The sequence below is a fragment of the Notolepis coatsorum genome, assembly GCF_963971535.1.
Source record: "Notolepis coatsorum genome assembly, chromosome: 2".
In the NCBI taxonomy this organism is placed as follows: domain Eukaryota; kingdom Metazoa; phylum Chordata; class Actinopteri; order Aulopiformes; family Paralepididae; genus Notolepis; species Notolepis coatsorum.
The window spans coordinates 74,331,681-74,352,957 of record NC_140166.1 but is presented as its reverse complement, the minus strand read 5'-3'; the positions used below and the strand labels follow the sequence as shown (position 1 = coordinate 74,352,957).

The following is a 21,277-nucleotide window of genomic DNA, read 5'->3' as shown; positions in this document are numbered from 1 at the left end:
CCATTCATTGTGCTAAGCTAGGCTACCGTGCAGCCAGATAGCTTTCTACTGAACACACAGAGAGGAAACTGGTATCTATCTTCTTGTCTCTGGAGAAGACGATACGCTAATTTCCCCAAATGTTGGCGTGTTCCTTTAACCATAGGGAAAGGAGCTATTCTCATAGCATACTTAGCACTCAGAGACTCTTTCCTTCTGTCTCCTCTTTAATAGCATGCCTCTTGCTAGTGAACAGTTTGGACCCAAATGTATTTCCTGTCAACTATTGCATTAGCAAACATTGCAACATTTTTTAATGTTACTGTTGTCAGTGTCACTTTGAAACAGTCTATTTTGGTTTTCTGCCTCTCTTTGACCTTGGCTGCTTGTGTGAGCTGTACATAGAACAAGCCTTCTGGCTGCTTGTGTGAGCTGTACATAGAACAAGCCTTCTGGCTGCTTGTGTGACCTGTACATAGAACAAGCCTTCTGGCTGCTTGTGTGAGCTGTACATACTAGAACAAGCCTTCTGGCTGCTTGTGTGAGCTGTACATACTAGAACAAGCCTTCTGGCTGCTTGTGTGAGCTGTACATACTAGAACAAGCCTTCTGGCTGCTTGTGTGAGCTGTACATAGAACAAGCCTTCTGGCTGCTTGTGTGAGCTGTACATAGAACAAGCCTTCTGGCTGCTTGTGTGAGCTGTACTAGAACAAGCCTTCTGGCTGCTTGTGTGAGCTGTACATAGAACAAGCCTTCTTGGACGAACAGACCTGGGTCACACCTTTAGAGGCCTAGGTTCTGGTGCCGTCATTGTATCCAGACGTGCATAAGTGCAAGGTCATGTTCAGTGTGTGCTGTATGATAGGCAGCCAGGCCATGTGGCAGATACAATGCTCTTTGTATCCTTAAATGTCTTTAAATCCATGTTGAACCTCTGAAATTATTTGGATCTTACATGTGTTGGTTGGATTCAAATGACGTATTTAAAATGTGTTTGATGGAGGGTATTTGTGTGTGTGTGTGTTTTGTATGGGTGTTTAGGTTTGAAAGCTGCTCTCTGCATCTCCTCTCTTGAAAAATACTCAAGGGGGGGGGGGGGGGTTTACAGTGGTTCAGGAGGTAGTGTTCGTCTGGTAATCAGAAGGTTCCTGGTTCAACGTTGGTGTGTGAATGTGTGAGTGAATGTGGATAAAAGTGCATTATAAATGCAGTCCATTTACCATTTTATACTCAGACATGGGTGATTTTGTGTAGTTAAGAGTATTAATACCAACCCCCTCCTCTCCTCCAGGTGTAATCACCATAGATGGGCGGGACGTGAGAGATCTGAATCCTTATTGGCTGAGGAGCCACATTGGGACTGTCAGTCAGGTAAATAAATCAATAAATGATCAGCTAATTTGTTAGCGTTTACATGCAGTTGTCCCAACGTACTTTACATAGATAGCAACAGTGTGTCACCCCATAATATTTATTTCTTACTTTCTTTCTGTCTCTCTTTTCGCCATCCGCCTCTTTTCTTCCCTCTCTCTCTCTCTCTCTCCCTCCCACTCTCTCCTTCTCCCACCCTCTCTCGCGCTTTTTCTTACTCTCTCTCCCTCCCTCCCACTGTCTCTCTCTCTTGCTCTCTCTGACTCTCTCCCTCCCCACTGTGTCTCTCTTTCTCTGACTCTCACCCCCCTATCCCCCCCTCTCTCGCTCTCTCTCTCACTCACTCTCTCTCTCTCTCCCTCCCACTGTGTCTCTCTGACTCTCACCCCCCTACCCCCCCTCTCTCGCTCTCTCTCTCATTCTCTCTCGCTCTCTCTCTCACTCTCTCTCCCTCTCTCTCTCTCTCTCCCTCTCTCTCTCTCTCTCCCTCCCACTGCCCCTCTATCTCTCTCTCACTCCCCCCCTCTCTCTCTCCCTCTCTCTCTCTCCCTCCCACTGCCCCTCTATCTCTCTCACTCCCCCCCTCTCTCTCTCCCTCCAGGAGCCTGTGTTGTTCTCTTGCTCCATCAGGGAGAACATAGCGTATGGAGTGATAGACCCAGACAGCGTGTCCACAGAGGATATCTACAGGGCGGCGCAGGTGGCCAACGCCTACCACTTCATCCAGGACTTTCCTCGAGGCTTCGACACCGTGGTGGGAGAGAAGGGAGTGCTGCTGTCAGGTCAGACACGCACACACACACACGCACACGCACACACACACACACACACATACACAAACACACACACATACACGCACACACACACACACACACACACACACACACACACACACACACATACACAAACACACACACATGCGCATTGCGCACACACACACACGCATGTGCACACACACATACATACACACATACACACACCCACACATGCACATACACACACGCGCACACGCACATACACACACAGTGGCTCGGGAGGTAGAGCAGTCGTCTGGTAATCCAGAGGTTCCTGGTTCGATTCCTGCTCCTCAAAAGCTTTGGATAAAAGCGCTATATAAATGCACCACACATGCACATGCACGCACACACACACACACACACACACACACACACACACACACACACACACACACACACACACACACACACACACACACACATACACACACTATGGAATGCCAGTTAAGATTTCAGATTCCTTTATTGTCACTTTTCCATATATGTACAGAGGTTCCATGGCCTTACAGCAGTATGTATTTCAAATAAAATAGAATAATATATATATATATATTTTTAAATAAAATAAAAGAATAAGGCATCAAATAAAAGAGAAAAAGAAAATAAGGCAGTAGACATAGCATAAAGTAGCAACATAAGTAGCAGCATCCATGAGTACATTACTTGCCTACTGGTGTATGCTTTGTTTTTCTACCCGGTTCGATTCCCGCTCCTCCCAGCGTGTCGAAGTGTCCTTGAGCAAGACACTTAACCCCAAACTGCTCCCGATGAACAGGTTGGCATGGCTGCCTCCGCCGTCAGTGTGTGAATGTGAGGCATAAATAGTAAACCGCTTTGGATAAAACTGCTGTATAAATGCAGTCCATTTATAGGTCTCTGTGTAGCAGAGAAAGTTTCACTTTCATTTTTATTTAAGATTCATTTTAACTTCACATGAAGGAGAGATGGAAGGCTCTAGAGATGACAAGACCGTTTACCACCATTGGTGGAGGATTTGGCAATGTTTCGGATTTAAACCCCACAACAGCTCAACTGGAGAGGAGCTCAGAGGACCAGCCCAGACTAGCAACAGTATGTTTGCGCGATGCGCTAAAAATAAGGCTGCAGCTACATTGTTCCGTCACATAGGATCGGATAGAAAATGTATGGAAGGTATTACTGTCTGTTGGTTTATTTTTTTTATTAGAACCTAACATCAAATCTCTCTCTGTCCAATAAATAGTTACTTGTCATTGAAAATTTATTAAAAACGGACGTAGATGGACAGACAGCGGATCAATGTAGCCACATAATGTTAAATATCACAGTAAGCGCTCTACAGATATTGAGCATCATTTTGTGAAATGTCTGGTGTCACCAGTAATAGTTTATTACTAATGGGACATTTCACATCACTGCAGCAACCCTAGTGTGTGTGTAGTTGATATACATGTGTGTGCGTGCGATTGTTCTCATGTCTTTGCGTGTGTGAGTGAGTGAGTGAGTGAGTGAGTGAGTGGGTGGGTGGGTGGGTGGGTGGGTGGGTGGGTGGGTGAGTGAGTGGGTGGGTGGGTGGGTGGGCCGTTGGGTTATGAGTCTGACTGCCTGGGAAGAAAAAGTGTCCGGGAGTCTGCTGGTGGTCCGTTTGCCAGACGGGATCAGCTGAAATAGTATGTGGTTGGGGTGGTTTGGGTCTTTGATAGTTTGTATTACACAATACCTTCTTACACAATACTTTTAGGGGACAAATATCCCCTAAAACTAATACAGAAAATAAAAACGAAACTATTTTGAACAATAAAAACTAAACTGAAAGCAATGCATTTTACTGTAACTTAATTTCGATGTAGTGTAACAAAATGTTATCAAATCTAATCTACCGTAATCTAAAATGCAAAACTATAATAACCCTGGTTTGTTGGCCTAGGATTCATGGTGTCATTTTGATGTAGTAAATCCAGACATTGGAGACCTGAAATATCTGCGCATAGTTGCTATTTCCAAACGGTAATTATTGACCTTTATGTTCATCAAGGCTCTATTAAATTAAACATATGTTTTGTGGTATTGCATTCCGTTAAGAAAAAGCCAAAGTCGGGTGATAGGAGGCTTGTGTAGAACACTGATAAACATCATTCTTAAAGACATGAATATTGTAGATTCCATTTCTTTCTTTTTGTTATTGCAGGATTCACCAATTACAAATACAATGTGACTGGCAATTCTGACCAATGATTTCCTCATAATAACATGCATATGAAGCAGAATGAACCTCTGACTTGTGTGTGTGTCTTGTCCAGGTGGTCAGAAGCAGAGGATAGCCATCGCGAGAGCTCTGCTCAAGGTAATTACAACACCACTGTAGTTCCACATCTGGACAAAACCCCGCTGGTCCCCGACATTATAGAGCTGATCCCAGGTCTGATTTGATGTTTCCTCTCTCCATAGAACCCTAAGATCCTCCTGCTGGACGAGGCTACCAGGTCAGACAACCACATGCTGGACAAACACTTGACTTATAGTAGTTAAACTGACTCACTGACAAGATTTTCTTTAAGCCTTAAAATGTTAATTAAATTAACACAATGCTACCGTATCATCCCAAATATAAGACTGTGTTATTGCTGCAAAATGACACACTGAAAACGGGAGGTTGTCTTATCGTCACGTTCTAGAGATTACCAACGATACCAACATTTTGACTTCGATACCGATACCAGTCTAAGTATCATGATACCGGTTCTAAAATGATACCACGGCAAAAACCTAAAACACCAGGACGTAATGGAATATATATTAGATGACGGAACATGGAACATTCTTTATAAAATAGTTTTTCTTAACACATTGGGTGCCGTTAACGTAGAACTACGTTTCTGTCGCCCAACCGTTGAGTGCCGGTCTAAACCACATTGCATGCTTGCACGAGGAAGGATAATAATGATAATCTAGCGTTGATTTCAGGAAGATTAGATAATCAGGCGAAAAATGACAACGTGTTTATTGTCATAAATTCCTGGGATTATTCAGAAGCACCCAAACTATATTCATATTCAAACCGGTATAAAACGGAAATGGACGGATGAAAAAATAATTTGTTTTTTGCATGTTGACTGGAAGCAACTCACTGACACTCGACGGCGTTATTAGACCCATAGCTATAATATAAAATATAGGTTTAGCTCTACAAACTACAACTACGTTTACATGGGGTTAATGGACGGCAAGGCCAGGTCACTTCCCGGAAGGGGCGTGGCACTCAATGTGTTAATAAAATAACAGAAAATATTTTGACGCTTAAAGGAAAACTCCAACATTTTGGGAAATTAGCTTATTTAACATCTTCCCTGGAGTTAGACAAGAAGATACATACCTTTTTTGTCTCTGTGCGTGCATTTAGCTTAGGGAACAGTCGCTCCGTTAGCATAGCTTAGCTTCATAACTGGAAGTGAGGCAGATCCGGAGCCTTACAGTGTATAGTTTGATTGATTGATTGAAAAGTTTATTAACAGATTGCAGAATACACTCCAAATACAACTCCAAAACGTTCATGTAAACATGTTGTGACCTGTGTATTCACCATGTGGAGAAATAAAAAATAATTGAATTATTCAATTACGTTTTATAAGCAAATATACTCTGAACTATTTTGTACATTATCTAACGTTAACACGAACCTAAACTAACGTTACAACTAACCTAAAGTTAGTTTAGGTTCGTGTTAACGTTAGATAATGTACAAAATAAACGTTTTCCACTGCTATAAACGTTGCACTTTTATTTTGACAACCCCAGAAAGGAAGTCATTATATATGCTTTACGATCCTGATCTGTGTTAGCTCCGGTTAGCTCAGAGCGTCCGGTATATAACAATACCAGCCATTGGATTACTGTTTTCTAAATTGGGGAGGCTTTTAATCGTCAAGGTAAGAGGATTTCAAGTCATGGTATCCATAAACTTCAATCGGTTCGGATCTTTTGAATGAATGAGAATGTAAACAAACACAGCGTCACGTTGAAATCACTGGCTGCGCTCAGAGAGGAGTGGTTGGGCCAAAAAATAGTTCCGAGTATATTTGCTTATAAAACGTAATTGTCTAATTCAATTGTTTTTTATTTCTCCACGTGGTGAATACACAGGTCACAACATGTTTACATGAACGTTTTGGAGTTGTATTTGGAGTGTATTCTGCAATCTGTTAATAAACTTTTCAATCAATCAATCAAACTATACACTGTAAGGCTCCGGATCTGCCTCACTTCCAGTTATGAAGCTAAGCTATGCTAACGGAGCGACTGTTCCCTAAGCTAAATGCACACACAGAGACAAAAAAGGTATGTATCTTCTTGTCTAACTCCAGGGAAGATGTTAAATAAGCTCATTTCCCAAAATGTTGGAGTTTTCCTTTTAACACTTTGGGTGCCGGGAGCCGTCTTTAGACGTCTTTGCTGGCCATGCTAAAGTTGCCGGGGGACGCTGTACGTCGTCTTTATATCAATATTTCAAAAATCTGCGATCGGATTCATAATGTCCCTCCGCTGGCCTGAGATTCACCAGCAGGACCCACTGAGCTCTCTGGCGGTTCAGGAGCGCCATCTGGTGGCCGATCGGCGCAAGCGCTTAACAGGAAGCGCACTAGAGGTTTTGCTAGACGTCCGTATTGCTTCCGGCCACTCGGTACATGTCCCGTGACTCTAGCTCGTCACTCTACATAGCGATCGATTGCCAATAACTCGATAAACAACATGATTTGGACGTATATACCATTATAAAAGCTGGAGATGGACCGGGTAATAATATATCCCATAATGATAAAATTTCTACTCGACGATGATCGCCCAACGGCGCGCGGAGACTGGGGTGAGTTTCAGCGTGTAACGTTACCGTCTTCGATAATAACTGATATTATCAACATTTGACCCACATTAGATGATTGGTATAACGCTGCCCACGGAATTATAAACGCCCCCTCGCCCATCCGGTCAACATCAGATGACGTGTAGTAACTTCTAGAAGTACGTCTAGTTGGAATTTTTTATATCGCGCTGATTGCCATCAAACTGTATTTCATCATCAATATAATGCATTTGGGGCTATATATCACGTTCTGGAGAAAGCTGCAGAAAGAGATGAAAACATACTTATACATTAGACCATACTTTACTATGAATATGTGAATGAAAAAGTTTAACGTTGCTACACAATGAACAATACATATAGGACTTTGAATGGGCCCTAATAATGGCAATGTAGCAATAGAATTTAAAAAGTTATAGCCCTGCAAAGAAGGGGACTTTCTCCATAGACAAATAGCGCTGGCAATCTATGGTATATCATTAATTTAACCTTAGGCAACCAAAGTGTTAAGTAAAAAAAGAAAAAAAAAATCATTATTCTGTTAGTTATATAGCTAATCTCCGTTTGGCTTCTTAAAATCAGCTGATACTGTTGACACGCCCACCACCCACTTTTAACTTATTGACTGCCAGGGATTAGCCGGGTCCCGTTGTAGCTATGCCACGCTTTAAAGATAGGAGTGCGTCACCTTGTTTGTAGAGCTATATTCTATATTATAAAAAAATTTCATGAATACGTTTGCGCGTTATCCCGTGGTGAATATAAGTATAGTTTCGGAATGATCCGGGCTAATTCCTGGGAGGCTGAGATAAAGGGCGCAACGTGAATTCTACTAAAAGCATTGGCGTTTCATCCCTGGACACGCTACTATTTCCAAATCAACTGTATATAATAGGTATTATGTTTCATCATGAATGCATGAAGTCAAGTCAAGAGTTTTATTTGTCACGGCATACAAGCATACAGTGAAATGCGGGGGGTCTTGCCCGCAACGATTGTGCAATAATACAATAATAAGAATAGGATGAGAATAAGACATTTGTGCAAGGGGGGGGGGGGTCGTTTCTGATGCTTTGATTGCCAGTAACGGCATTCGTTATGAACACCACACACGCGATCAGCTGGATCGGAATGAAAACATTGCAGGATCAAGCTGCAATTGACATCAGATAGTCCTTACCTGAGGTCGGGGTAATCCAAAAAGAATATTCCAATTGTTTGATCGCCATCTGATGTCCATCTGGTCCATGACATAATACGCCACAACACATGCATCGAGGAGCCCGGACCCGTCAATTCGACCAAGTGAATCTCTAGGCTTCCCTATACTAAAAAACTGCGCCCGGAGCGGTTTAAACGTAACACCCGGTCTGGAACAGGGTTTACTGCACTCTCAATACTGCCACCTGGCAGGATCTGACCAGTACTGTACCCTCGGCATCCCAGTATGCCTTTTAACGGCAACATACAGGTCCATGACATTGAATAGATTATTAAAATCTAAAAAAAGGAAAAACGATCAAATAACGAGTATACTCGTTGTTGGCGTTCAGGCGATGGCGCCCAATAACGAGTATAATCGTTGTTGGCGGGGAATGACTTAATGGCTGGGTATCGCGATACCTTTCTAGTATTGGTGTATCGTGCAACCCTACTAGAGATTGGAGGTGTCACGGTAAAGAAAGTTCATCTTTAGAGATATTTAGCCGCTTTCCCAATAAGCTAGTACGACATGTTTGGTTTCAGATTGTTATATCTTTATTATCACATCTTCCCCGTTGTTGTGCCTTCTTCACCACCTAGCCATGTGCATGTCCCAGGTGCACAAAAGAGGGGGTTATCTCATATTCTGGTCAATACGGTACTACTGGGCATCAATGTATAGATATGATGTGGAAAGGTATGACAATTATATTATCATACTGTATTGATATTTTTCCCTCACCCCTTTTCATTACCTATTGTTTCTCCTCAGTGCACTGGACTCAGAGAATGAATTCCTTGTCCAGGAGGCTTTGGAGCGCCTGATGGAAGGTAGGTCTCTCTGTCTCTGTCTCTCTCTCTCTCTCTCTCTCTCTCTCTCTCTCTCTCTCTCTCTGTCTCTCTCTGTCTCTGTCTCTGTCTCTGTCTCTCTCTCTCTGTATTTCTCTCTCTCTCACGGAGTCTTTTATATGCCAGCTTATGTGTGTTATTGCATGGTTAGTAGGCTAAACCAGCCAATTAAATTGTAATGATGGCAATAAAGACCTATTCTGTTCTCTGTAGCATAGCATTCATATATAAAGGTACTCCTCTGATACGCATCATTAACCTCTTAAGCCCGATCGGCCCTGGTACCGGGCCGAGATTTTATTTCACATCACAAATAGATCAATACAGTCCCTGATGTTGCGTTTCTTTTTCAAATGTAGCGAAGAGTAAATACCCTAACCCTATCAAAACAGCAGTCAAAGTGTATATTTTCAGCACTACGTTTTACAGCAGTACACGCATTGCACCGGAAACCGGATGATTTAGACGCGAGGACATGACGGCGTCATGAAATAGTTGTTGTCTAGAGGAGACCCAGGGCATCGAAATGTCATAAAACTACACTACCCAGCTCACACCAGCCGCAGTCAAAGCTGCAGCCGCTTGACATGAAAAAAATATATTGATGTGAAAATCGTGCTTATATCTCACGGGTCGAACAAACCTCAACGTTATTGCCATAAAATACTATTGTTTCTTTACCTTTCTGTGAACGTCTAGAAAAAAACATGTCGCAATCCGGTAAAAAATGGCGGAGCTGTGGACATTATACAAAAGTAACTGTACTTACAGTAGATTTCATTCACGGTCTTTGCTGCCCTGTAACGGGCACCTGGTGGTACTAAATCTGGATTTAACTTAACTTAATTTAATTTGGGCCGATCCATAGATGTATGACTTGGCCATAATAAGGTCATTTATTGGCCTGATATTCTATATTCATATTTCAAATTGCATGTGTCCGGATGGCAAAATTCAGTACTGTATCTACAAAAAAACCTGTAAATCATCTGCCCTTTATTCATTTGCTTAGATTTTTCATTTGCTTAGACTTCATTTCAAGAAGGTGCTGAATTCTTCACTTTTGGTCAATGTTAGCATGGTGTTATTCACTGTCAAAGATGGGGGAAAAAACTTCTAAATATTCCATTTACTTGGGTATGTACTTTTAGGTGAATTTTCTGAAAATATGGCTAGGGCTTAAGATGTTAAAAGCTCCAATAATAATTTTCTGACCAGTAGAGGGCAATATGATTTGATTTGATTTTATTAGGGATCCCCATTAGCTGGTGCCATAGCAACCAGCTAGTCTTCCTGGGGTCCACACACAAGAAAACATACAAAAACAATTATTATTTCAAAAACAAAATTATTAAAAGTCAGTACACACAATGCATAATGAAACTACTGTAACAATTAAGATAGCTAAAATTACATTACAGTGTAAAACAAAAACAAAAAATTACTTTACAGTGTTAAAAACAATTTTTGAGGCAGGTTAATCCAAAGAGTTAATGCTCTAAAAATAAAAGATCTCCTTAAAGCGTTGGTTTTAGGACCTGGCAATTCAAGCTGCCCACTACTGGAACCTCTAGTGCAGGGGTGGCCAACCAGTCAGAGACTAAGAGCCACAAAAAAATGACTGTGGTACCACAAAGAGCCACACCATATACCAGCGTTTCTCAACCTTTTTTTTCAGTCACGGCACCCTTCATGTGTTTATAGGTCTCACCCTCTGGCCTCTGAAGTTGCTAATGTCTTTTTTATTTGGGCCTCACAGGGTTAAAAGTACCCTGTGAGACCCACGGTTGCAAAATTACAAAATCACTTTTAGCCATTTAAAAAAATAATGTTTATTTAAAAAATGTTAAAGGGGAACTATTTTACTATTTCTTTCACTATTTGGGCACTTTTACACAATTCCTGTGAGTCTATGGAACACCTAGGTTTTTTTTTTTTTTAAATGCATTGTTTTGTATTTCTAATCAAGTACTAAAAACCGCATTTTTCTACCTCAAGATCTTAAGCCGTTTTGAGGCTGGGCTCCAACCACTGTGTGGCCTGGTGCCAACTGCCACATCAACTGCCACATTATTATGCAGCTGAGAAATCTCTGACATCACAGATATGCACATTTTCAGATGACTCAGTTCACTGAGGGTGAATATTGTGAGAGGAGAATTGGAAGAATGCGCCAATATGAGAATTAGAGACATAGATCCTATTAATATAAGTCCACATAGCTAAGAAACAATGGTAAACACTGAAAAAAGCCATTTATAAGATAGTTCCCCTTTAAGCACATGTATAGTCAATTGGTCCTGTTGTTCAGCCTCACAATGCTATTTGATAGTAAAAGTTGCTAATTTCTTTTTAATTTGGGCCTCACAGGGTTAACCTCTTAAGCCTGAGATATACAGTAAAAGTGTATATTTTCAGCATTATGTTTGTTTACCAATTATTTTAACTGTTATTAGTGAAATATAAGATTATAGAAATCTCAGGGCATTGAGTCGGAAACCGGCGCATATTGACAGGAGGAAGTGGCACAGCCAAAAGTGAGTGTAGTCTTTTGAAGGAAGAGACTCAGGGCTTTCAAATTTCGAAAAACTACCCTACCCAGCTCACACCAGCCCCTGTCAATCATCTGACTTCTGGATTTACTTTTTAATTTCTCTTATTTTTTGGGATTATCTCCCACAAACCTGAACATTATTGCCATAAAACAGAACGCAGTTAGTTTCTCTACCTTTCTGTGAACGTCTTGCAAAAAACGGTGTTGCAATATGATGAAAAATGGTGGAGAAATTTACATTATAAAAAAGATGGCAGAATTCAGTACTGTATCTACAAAACCTTCTGTTTAATCATCTTCCCTTTATTCATTTGCTTAGATTTTTCAGGTCTGGTCAATTTTAGCATGGTGTTATTTACAGTCAAAGATAATTTTTTTTTAAATAGAATTGATATTCTCCTTTGGTTCATTACAATTTACTCAAGCCTAGTAACAGACACACTATTTCTGACACTGATCCATATATGTCCCTAGATTCAGATACCAAGAACATGCAAATGGACCATTTAAAAAAAAATTGTAAATGTTTATTCTACGTCCTTATGGAATGAGTGACATAAAAAAAAAAAAAGTAAAAAAAAAAAAAATTAAGTAAAAAAAAAATAAAAAAAAATTTTTTATTTTTTTTTATGGATGGAAGAGCCGCACATTGACGGGCAAAGAGCCGCATGCGGCTCGCGAGCCGCGGGTTGGCCACCCCTGCTCTAGTGTAATGCTCGTGCACAGTATTACTAAAAACAATCTGAGTATGTATAAAAACAGGAGTTTTACTGCTCATGACCAACTTGAACAGCACAAGTATATTAAAAGAATCTATTTTCGACGTTAAGCCAAGAGAGGCGGGCATGCATACGGCTCACATTAGACCTTAGTGAGCAGCCCAGTACCAACCGTGCTGCCCTGTTCTGGACCACCTGGAGCTTCCTGAGGTCACCACTGGCAGCAGATGACCACATCGCAGAGCAATAGTCAAGATGACATAAAACTAAACTTTGCACTACCTGACATAAAAGGGGACGGGCAACAAAAGAAGCACATTTCCTGGAAATACCAATTGCTCTTCCCATTTTTTAAACAATATAATTAATATGCTGAGACCAAGACAGAGTGCAATCCAGCATCACTCCAAGGAGTTTAGTACTTTCAACTTGTTGAACTGCCGAATTACACAAGTTTAAATGAAGCTTTGGATTTGTAGATAACCTGTGCCTTGTTCCCAGCACAATACATTTAGTCTTGGAGATATTAAGGACAAGTCTATTACATACTACCCAGTCATGCACAACTTTAAGTTCTCTGCTCAAAACTTCATTAAGTACATTGCATGATGGTGCAGCGTAATACAATGTTGAATCATCTGTATAAAGAACTGTTGTAGCACATTTGGTAGCCCAAGATAGGTCATTAGTAAATACAGAGAAGAGCAAAGGTCCTAGGCAACTTCCTTGCGGAACGCCACACTCTAGACCTCTGCTACTGGACAGGCTGCCATTTAGATACACCTTCTGTGATCTAGAGCAGTGGTTCCCAAAGTCGGGGTCGCGACCCAAAGGTGGGCCGCGAGCAGCCACGGATGGGCCGCGAGATGATTAAAAAAAAAAAAAAAATTATTGAATTTTTTTTTGTCAGGCCACTGAACTTAGAAGCAGGCCAGGACAGTGTTTCTAGTTGTATTCTAAAATTCTATTCTATAGTATTCTAAAATGTGACCATATGGTTTTATATTAACTTAATAAATAAACAAAAACGAAAAATCTACTTATTTCAACGAACATTTCAAACTAAATAACAGATTATGCACATAAAACGCTGAAAACAACCGAAGCAACAATAGTATTTTAATGAGGCTATTATTATTATCATTATTATTTTGCAACAAGTTAGCCCTCTCATAATAGCACATATAAATGAATAACTAACTTGAACTAACTTAATAGGATTGAAGTGATATTTGGCTTAAAAAATCGGTTGCATGACAAAAAGAAAAAAAAAAAAAAAGCCAGACGATGTGCATTGGGCCGCGGCTCTCTGACGCCTTATTTTCTGGGCCCCGGCCTGAAAAGTTTGGGAACCCCTGATCTAGAGGACAAATAACTTAGTATCCACTTTAAAGCAGAAGTGTTAAAACCATAACATTTAAGTTTCTCAACCAGTAGAGAATGGTCCAGCACATCAAATGCAGCACTAAAATCTAACAGCACAGCTCCCACTAACATAGTTATCTATAGCTTTAAGCCAGTCTAAACAGATTTGTAAAGGGGACATGCATTGCTATTCCTTGCACTATTTGGGCAACTTTACACAATTCCTGAGAGTCTATGGAACACAAAAAAATGCATTGTTTTATATTTTTGAACTCAAAAGCATCATTTTTCAGCCTCAGGATTTCTGGCTATTTTTGGATGGGCTCCGCCCATAAGCGATTTGAGTGAGAGTCACCCACAGTCTGCGACTGGCAGACAGAGAGATATAGAGAGAAAGGGGGAGAGGGAGAGAGAGAGGGACACAGAGCATAAAGTTATCTCTCCACTGCTTCCCAGTGCGAGGTCCAGGTTGTGTGTAAATGAGTGTGTGCCACTGCTGCTTCCCAGTGCGACGTCCAGGTTGTGTGTAAATTAGTGTGTGCCACTGCTGCTTCCCCGCGCGAGGTCCAGGTTGTGTGTAAATGAATGTGTGCCACTGCTGCTTCCCCGTGCGAGGTCCAGGTTGTGTGTAAATGTGTGTGTGCCACTGCTTCCCCGCGCGGGGTTTGTTTCCCCGACAGAAGCTCCTGTCTCTCTCCCTCTCTATCTCTCCCTCTCTCTCGCTGCTCATTGTCTGCCTCGCTCTGTTTGAGGAAGTGAAGATATTTCCACTCGCTCTGCTGTCGCTGTCAACCTCCAAACACAGAGCCAATCAGCTCCACCAGCTCCTAGTTACGTCACCTTGCGAGTCAAATCAGAATGACCTAATTCAATGGAGGAGGAAATGGTCTCAACTGAATTAGAGGAATCCGCCAATATGGTAATTAGAGACACAGACCCATTGATACTAACCCCTATTACTATAAAACAATGCTAAACACTGGAAAAAAGCCATTTATAATGCATGTCCCCTTTAATATCTCCCAAAAAAGAAAGCCATGTCTTGTTTCACCAAAGTGATCATTTGAAAAATGCAATCTTGTAACTAAGATTGCTTTTTTCCTTACAACTTTCTCTTGGGCATTTCTTGGTTGTTAAACAAGGTAGGTAAATACCTCACCTACACGCATAATACTGTTCTGACAGCACAATATTTATGTAATTAAGAGATGAAAAGTAAAGTTTTAAATGCATAGTAATAAAATAGGCAGAGCTAAATTCAGGCTGGGTTTTGCCAACAAAATATAATATATTATGGAATAACAACAGACCTGTCGCTAGTAGCACAAGGTTGATTGAGTAGGACAGCATGACTCAATGAGACCTTCTCTGGTGGTCATAAGAAGTTTTGAAAATGTGAAGAATACTGTCAGAAAATTATTATTGCAGCTTTTAACATTAAACCAGCATCAAATAGTATTTGAAAATAATTATCCCTGCACATATTCTCATTATGCACATAACTGTTAACTCTTTAATTGCCAAACCTGAGATAAGTCTGGTTAACTCGCCATGTGTTGGCTGCCATACCTGAGATATCTCGGGTTTTGGTCGTTTATTCTTTTATTCGATATTTTTTTTTTATCCACTTTTTCTCCCATTTTCTATTTTTCTCCCATCCCAATTTCGTATCATCCAATTCAACCCTCCCCTGTCTCGAACGCTGTTTCTTGCCTCCCACAAGCCGGCTGCAATGTGGACTAAGTCATACATAGCACGAGTCCCCTCCGATACTCGAGGTAACAGCAGTCGCATCTTTTCACCTGCTCGGCACGATCTTTCAGCGTCAGGGGTCTGCGCTTTGGAGGGGCGCCGCCCCCATCGCTTCCTGATTCTACTGCGCAGGTGCACCAACCGACCTGTAGGAGTCGCTGTCCACAACGCCCGATCCCCACCCATCAGTTTCCCACCCCCTAATACTGCCAATGTGTATTAGTACGGACGACCAGCTAAACTGAAAGCAATGTGGAGCGCTGGGCTCGAACAGGCGAACCCAGCGTATCCAGTGTTCGTGGTGAGCGCCTTGCCCACTGCACCACGTAGCCGCCCCTTTTATTCAATATTTGTATTCATTTTTCATCCAGGGACCTTGGTGTTCCCATAGGGAATGAGTCTGAGATCGCCAAAGTGCAATACCGGCCGCATCCAGCTAGACGGCAGTATCGAGCACCCTTTGAAACCTTATATCTTGGCCTGTGCAATGGTCAAATGTCTCCGGGCACAGGTTTTCTGGGTCAGGCCAGTCGAGCGGTTCTCCCGGTTGCATTGAAGCACGTCAAATGCTCCCGATCCATATGTTGTGGTGGGTTATGTCGTGGACCAAATGGACATCAGATGGACCAGATGACGATCAAACAATTGAAATATTATTTTTGGAATACTCCCGATCACAGGTAAGGACTATCTGACGTCAATTCTGGCTTGATCGTGCAATGCTTTTATACCGATCGAGCTGATCAGCGCTTTTAGTGTTCAATACGAATGCTGTTACTGGCAATCAAATAATCAGAAACGACCCCCCCCTCCCCCCTTTCATGCATTCATGATGAAACATAATACCTATTATATAGATTTGATTTGGGAATAGTAACGTGTCCAGGCAAGAAAACGGCAACGCTTATAGTAGGATTCACGTATGAGGCTATAGCTCTTTCGGGAATTACCCCAGACCACTCTAAAACTATACTCATATTCACCACGGTATAACACGGGAACGTATGGATGAAAAAATTTATTCTTTTTCACATATTGAACGATAGATAGCTGATGTCAAATGGGCCATAGTATTGTATCCATAGCTATAATATAGAATATAGTTATAGCTCTACAAACAAGGTGACGCACTCCTATCTTTTAAAGCGTGGAATTGCTACAACGGGACCCGTCTAATAGCTGGCGCTGAATGAGTTAATAGTTGTACACGTCTGGGAACCTGTGAATAATCTTCTTAGTGTTTAAAAAAAAAAATCATATTTATTTTCATATTTATTTTCTTATGACTCTTTTTATACACAGTGTAAACCATCCATTTTCTCCACAGTTAACACATTCGATTTCCCCATCTAGCTATAGCACAGCCAGGTTTTCATTACATAGTTTCACTGTGTGTCACGTTGTTTGTAGAGCTAAATCTATATATATATATTTTATATTATAGCTATGGATACAATACCATGGTTGGTCATTTGACAGTAACTATCTTCCATTCAAGATGCAAAAAATAATTCATTTTTTCATGAATACGTTCACGCATTATCCCGTGGTGAATATGAGTATAATTTCGGAATGATCCGGGCTAATTCCTGGGAGGCTGGGTATAGGGCGCCACGTGAATTCTACTAAAACCATTGGCGTTTCGTCCCTGGACACGCTATTATTTTCAAATCAAATGCATATAGGTATTATGTTTCATCATGAATGCATATTGTTTGCCAATAACGGATTCGTTATTACCACAACACACGCCAATCACGGGGATGGGTATGAAAACTATGCATGATCAAGCTGAAATTGACGTCAGATTGTCCTTACCTGTGGTCGGTGGTATTCCAAAAAGAATATTCCAATTATTTGATCGCCATCTGGTCCATCCTATGCCCATCTGGTCCACGACATAACCCACCACAACATATGGATCGGGGGTCCCGAAAACGATTCAATGCGATCGAGTGAAGCCCTAGGTTTCCCATTACTAGAAAAAAGAGCCCGGAGCGGTTTAAAGGTAGCACCCGGTCTGGAACAGGGTTTACTGCACTCTCGATACTGCCTACTAGCAGGATATGGCCGGTACTGCACCTTCAGAGTCCCAGTATGCCTTTTAACTGCAACATACAGTGCCTGACACGTCCCGTCCCTGACATTGAATAGGATATTAAAATCGAAAAAAGGGAAAACGATCCAAAAACATTTCTAATATTATCTTAGAATTATTTACAAATACTCCCCAGGTCTGATTAACATACTTTAGGGCTTAGTATCAGCACTGATTACCCAATTCCATTTCCATTTTGAGTCACAAGGTCCCGATTTTATTTAATTTGATTTCGATCTGATTTGATTAAATTAGACTTGATGGCGTTGGTTTCAGGGGGCCAGCACCTGCAATTGTTGTAAAAAATATTAATTTGGTCAACTGCGTCTCCGTAGTAGTGCAAGGCAAACTAGAGACATCTGCAGGACGGGGGAGGTGCACCGGAAATAACGTTTTATCGAAAATCCTCACACATCTACTGAAAAAAGCCATAGATTAAAAGAATCGATTTAGGGATTTTAAGAATAAATTTGATGCGGCTAGGTGGTGTAGTGGCAAAGGCGCTCGCCACCAATGCAGGAGACGCTGGGTTCGAGCCCAGCTCTCCGCATTGCTTCAGCTTGGCTGGTCGTTCATACTAATACAATTGGCAGTATTAGGGGGTGGGAAGCTGATGGGTGGGGATCGGACGTTGTGGACAACGACTCCTACAGGTTGGTTGGTGCGCCTGCGCAGCAGAATCAGGAAGCGACGGGGGCGGCGTGTCCCTCCCACGCAGACCCCCGACGCTGAGAGATTGCGCTGTGCAGGTGAAAAGATGCGACGGCTGCTTCCTCGCGTACCGGAGGGGACACGTGATGCAAGGCTTAGTCCACATTGCAGCCGGCTTGTGGGAGGCATGGTCTAACAGCGTTCGAGACAGGGGAGGGTAGAATTGGACGATACGAAATTGGGATGGGAGAAAAATAGAAAATGGGAGAAAAAGTAGATCCAAAAAAAAATTTATCAATTTGATAATGTTATTGATTATAATTGATAATCAATTCTTATCTATATTTCGTTTTTTTCCCCTGGCCGTGTGTACAAATACAGTCCTCTAACCTGCCTTCTCTTCTCCCCTCAGGAAGGACAGTAGTCATCATTGCCCACCGCCTCTCCACCATCCAGAACGCCGACTCTGTGGCGGTGCTGGACCAGAGGCGCGTGGTCGAGTGCGGACAGCACGCGGAGCTCCTAGCGAACAGACGAGGACTCTTCAGGAAGCTGATGGAGAGACAGGCCTTCCTGCAGGAGGAGCAGAAACAGGCTCTACGCTGAGAGGAGGGATGGGGAGGTGGAGGAGGAGCAGTGAAGCCGTGGGAGACGACCTGTGCAACAACAGGCCTTCCTCCTGCAAGAGGAGCAGAAACGGATCCCTACACTGAGGAGAGAGGGAGGAAAAGCGGGGTTGGAGGAGGGAGAGAAGGCTGATGGGAAAAACAGGAGTGTGAAAGGGGGGCAAAAAAGGGAGCAAACGGGTGCCAAACAGAGGCTAAATATTTCCTACATAAGTTTAAAAGATTATGTAGATGTAGAAGAAGAGGTGCTTTGATGAAGGAGGTGTCGTGGGGAGGACAGGAGGAGGAGACTGTGACGAGCACCTCCACGTTCCTCCTACCGGCTCCCGCAGCAGGATGTCCAGGCGCCGTCGTAGGAGCCTTCCTGCTGAATCAGGGACGAGGGGTTTCCCAGATGGACGTGTTCTTTTTTTAACGTCACTGAATCCATTATCTCTCACTGATGATGGAGTGAGGTATGGAATGAGAGAGAAGGAAAACGAAGGAGAAGATGAGAGAAAGTGAGAGGGGAGAACTTTTTAGGACCACCTAATGTGGTGTCTCTCTCTCTGTCTCTCTCCAGCTCTCAGCTATCATGGAAGTACATTAAACACAATAGTCCAGCCTCACTATGTGATTTTTATAACAATACCAAAAAACAGTCCACTATGGCATATATGTATACTAAAACACTGCTAAATAGATTTGTTTTTCTATGTCCTTATCTATATATTTGTTTATAAGTGATCAGACAACTTTAAGCTTACAAGCAGAGCCTTTTTTTTTTTGCTAATGATGATTTCAGTTGTGAAATTAGCCACGTGAAGCAGTGGGTGAGTCGGATGCTGTTGACAGAAGGAAAGCTTGACTGATGGAACTAACGGGGTTCCTGGAAATGTGGAAGTTAAAAGACATGATTTTCAAATCAAAAGACGTGGTGGTGGGGGGGGGGGGGTGTATTCGGAGTTTCAAGCCAGTGAAAGATTGAATGCTTTCAGATGTCGAGCTGTACGGGGGATGTTCTAAGATGAATTGCTCCCAGCAGGTTTCATAGACTATCCATCCAGTTACGCTGCGTTACATGACTATCTATCCAGTTACACTGTGATAGTTAAATTACCTTTAAAAAGGTCTCAACGCGGCTGCTGAGTTTCAAACTGATTGTGTGAACATACTTTGAGTTAAAGTTAAAGTTCCCATGAAATGTTTTCTTTTGTGTGTGATTTCTTGTTTATGTCAAATTATTCGCACTAATATATATATATATTTAAATTTTTCGTCTAAAGAGTCATTGGTTTCTCTTCCTGGGAAACATTTCCTTGAGTCATGACTCTGTACATGAGGGTGAAAATCAAAGGAAATTGTCCAATGCAATCAAACCAACCAATATAATCAAATCAATCAAACATTAATCGAATGGGTCCCCCATCTGTTGCATTCAGAAATACATCAGTCCATCACTCTGTTCAATCATACTGAGTTTGGTTAACCAGATTCAGAGATCAAATATTTTTTGAATCTGTGGCGCCCTCTATGGTTTGGTTTCACTTGATTTTTTTTTTTTTTTTTATTAGTGATAGTTCTGGACAAAGTTTCATGACAATTTGGCTAAATGCCACACGGTTACAACGGTTAACAGCAGCCATGTTGGAAGATCTGCATCAACGTCCAGTAATGCTGTGCATTATATACACTATGTGACAGGCCTCTGCAACATCTTAACTGCATGTTCTCACCGTGCGTGTGTCGTGTCCCTAATTCTCACTGGCTGTGTTCATATCATCATCCACCCTAGATTAGCCCTCTAGCTAGCAAGTGTTGACACTGCGTGGTGTTAGTGTGTGTGCTTCAGCCAAGATTCTTACTCCTGTATAAACACATTAAGTCCAACTGGAGGTGAGCCATGGGACTATTTAGCCAATTATACCTCCTAGCTTTGCAGAGAGCCTTCCAGGTCGTGACCTAAGTAAATATTGAGTTTATAAGTGACCACTTAACCTCGGAGGTGTAGTTAAGAAGCTGTGTGTCAAGTATCGATTCCTCTCTGGCTGTATTAAGTACATATAAATGTTATTTACACTGCTAACTGAAACCTTTTAGAGCTGGTCAATTAATTTAATAGGGACAGAAATATGCTAATCAGTGTATGGCTTAAATTCAATTGGAACTGGAATGTTGATGAACCGATAGTGTAGAATGGTGATCATTATATGAAAATCTGAATCAAGTATTGGGTTTACCTAAAGTCACCAAAGAGCAATCACACGTTTCCCTCTAAGGTTTTTTTTTATTTATTAATATATTCAAACTTTCCTCAAAAACAGTATTCCTATCTTAATAAAAGATATTTTGAAAACATTATTTCCAAATTCACGTAATAAACAAGCAGTAAAAGCAGAATGACAAGCAAATACAAAATGACTTACTGTCACTAGAAAATTAAGAATCCCCTCTTTCCAATAGTTTATACATTTCAAAATGTCTTTCAGGTTCACT

At 41.6% G+C, this 21,277-nt stretch overlaps 1 protein-coding gene across 1 annotated transcript in view; it reads left to right on the top strand.

Moving 5' to 3' along the window:
• Nucleotides 1–19,686, top strand: part of abcb10 (ATP-binding cassette, sub-family B (MDR/TAP), member 10) — a 68,578-nt gene extending 48,892 nt beyond the window's left edge. The window contains exons 9-14 of the mRNA XM_084307435.1: nt 1,272–1,351; nt 1,953–2,133; nt 4,428–4,471; nt 4,576–4,610; nt 8,961–9,019; nt 18,589–19,686. Of these exons, the coding sequence (XP_084163561.1) occupies nt 1,272–1,351; nt 1,953–2,133; nt 4,428–4,471; nt 4,576–4,610; nt 8,961–9,019; nt 18,589–18,782 (593 nt within the window). The 3' untranslated portion in view covers nt 18,783–19,686. The remainder of the gene's footprint in view (nt 1–1,271; nt 1,352–1,952; nt 2,134–4,427; nt 4,472–4,575; nt 4,611–8,960; nt 9,020–18,588) is intronic.
• Nucleotides 19,687–21,277: the final 1,591 nt, after the last annotated feature.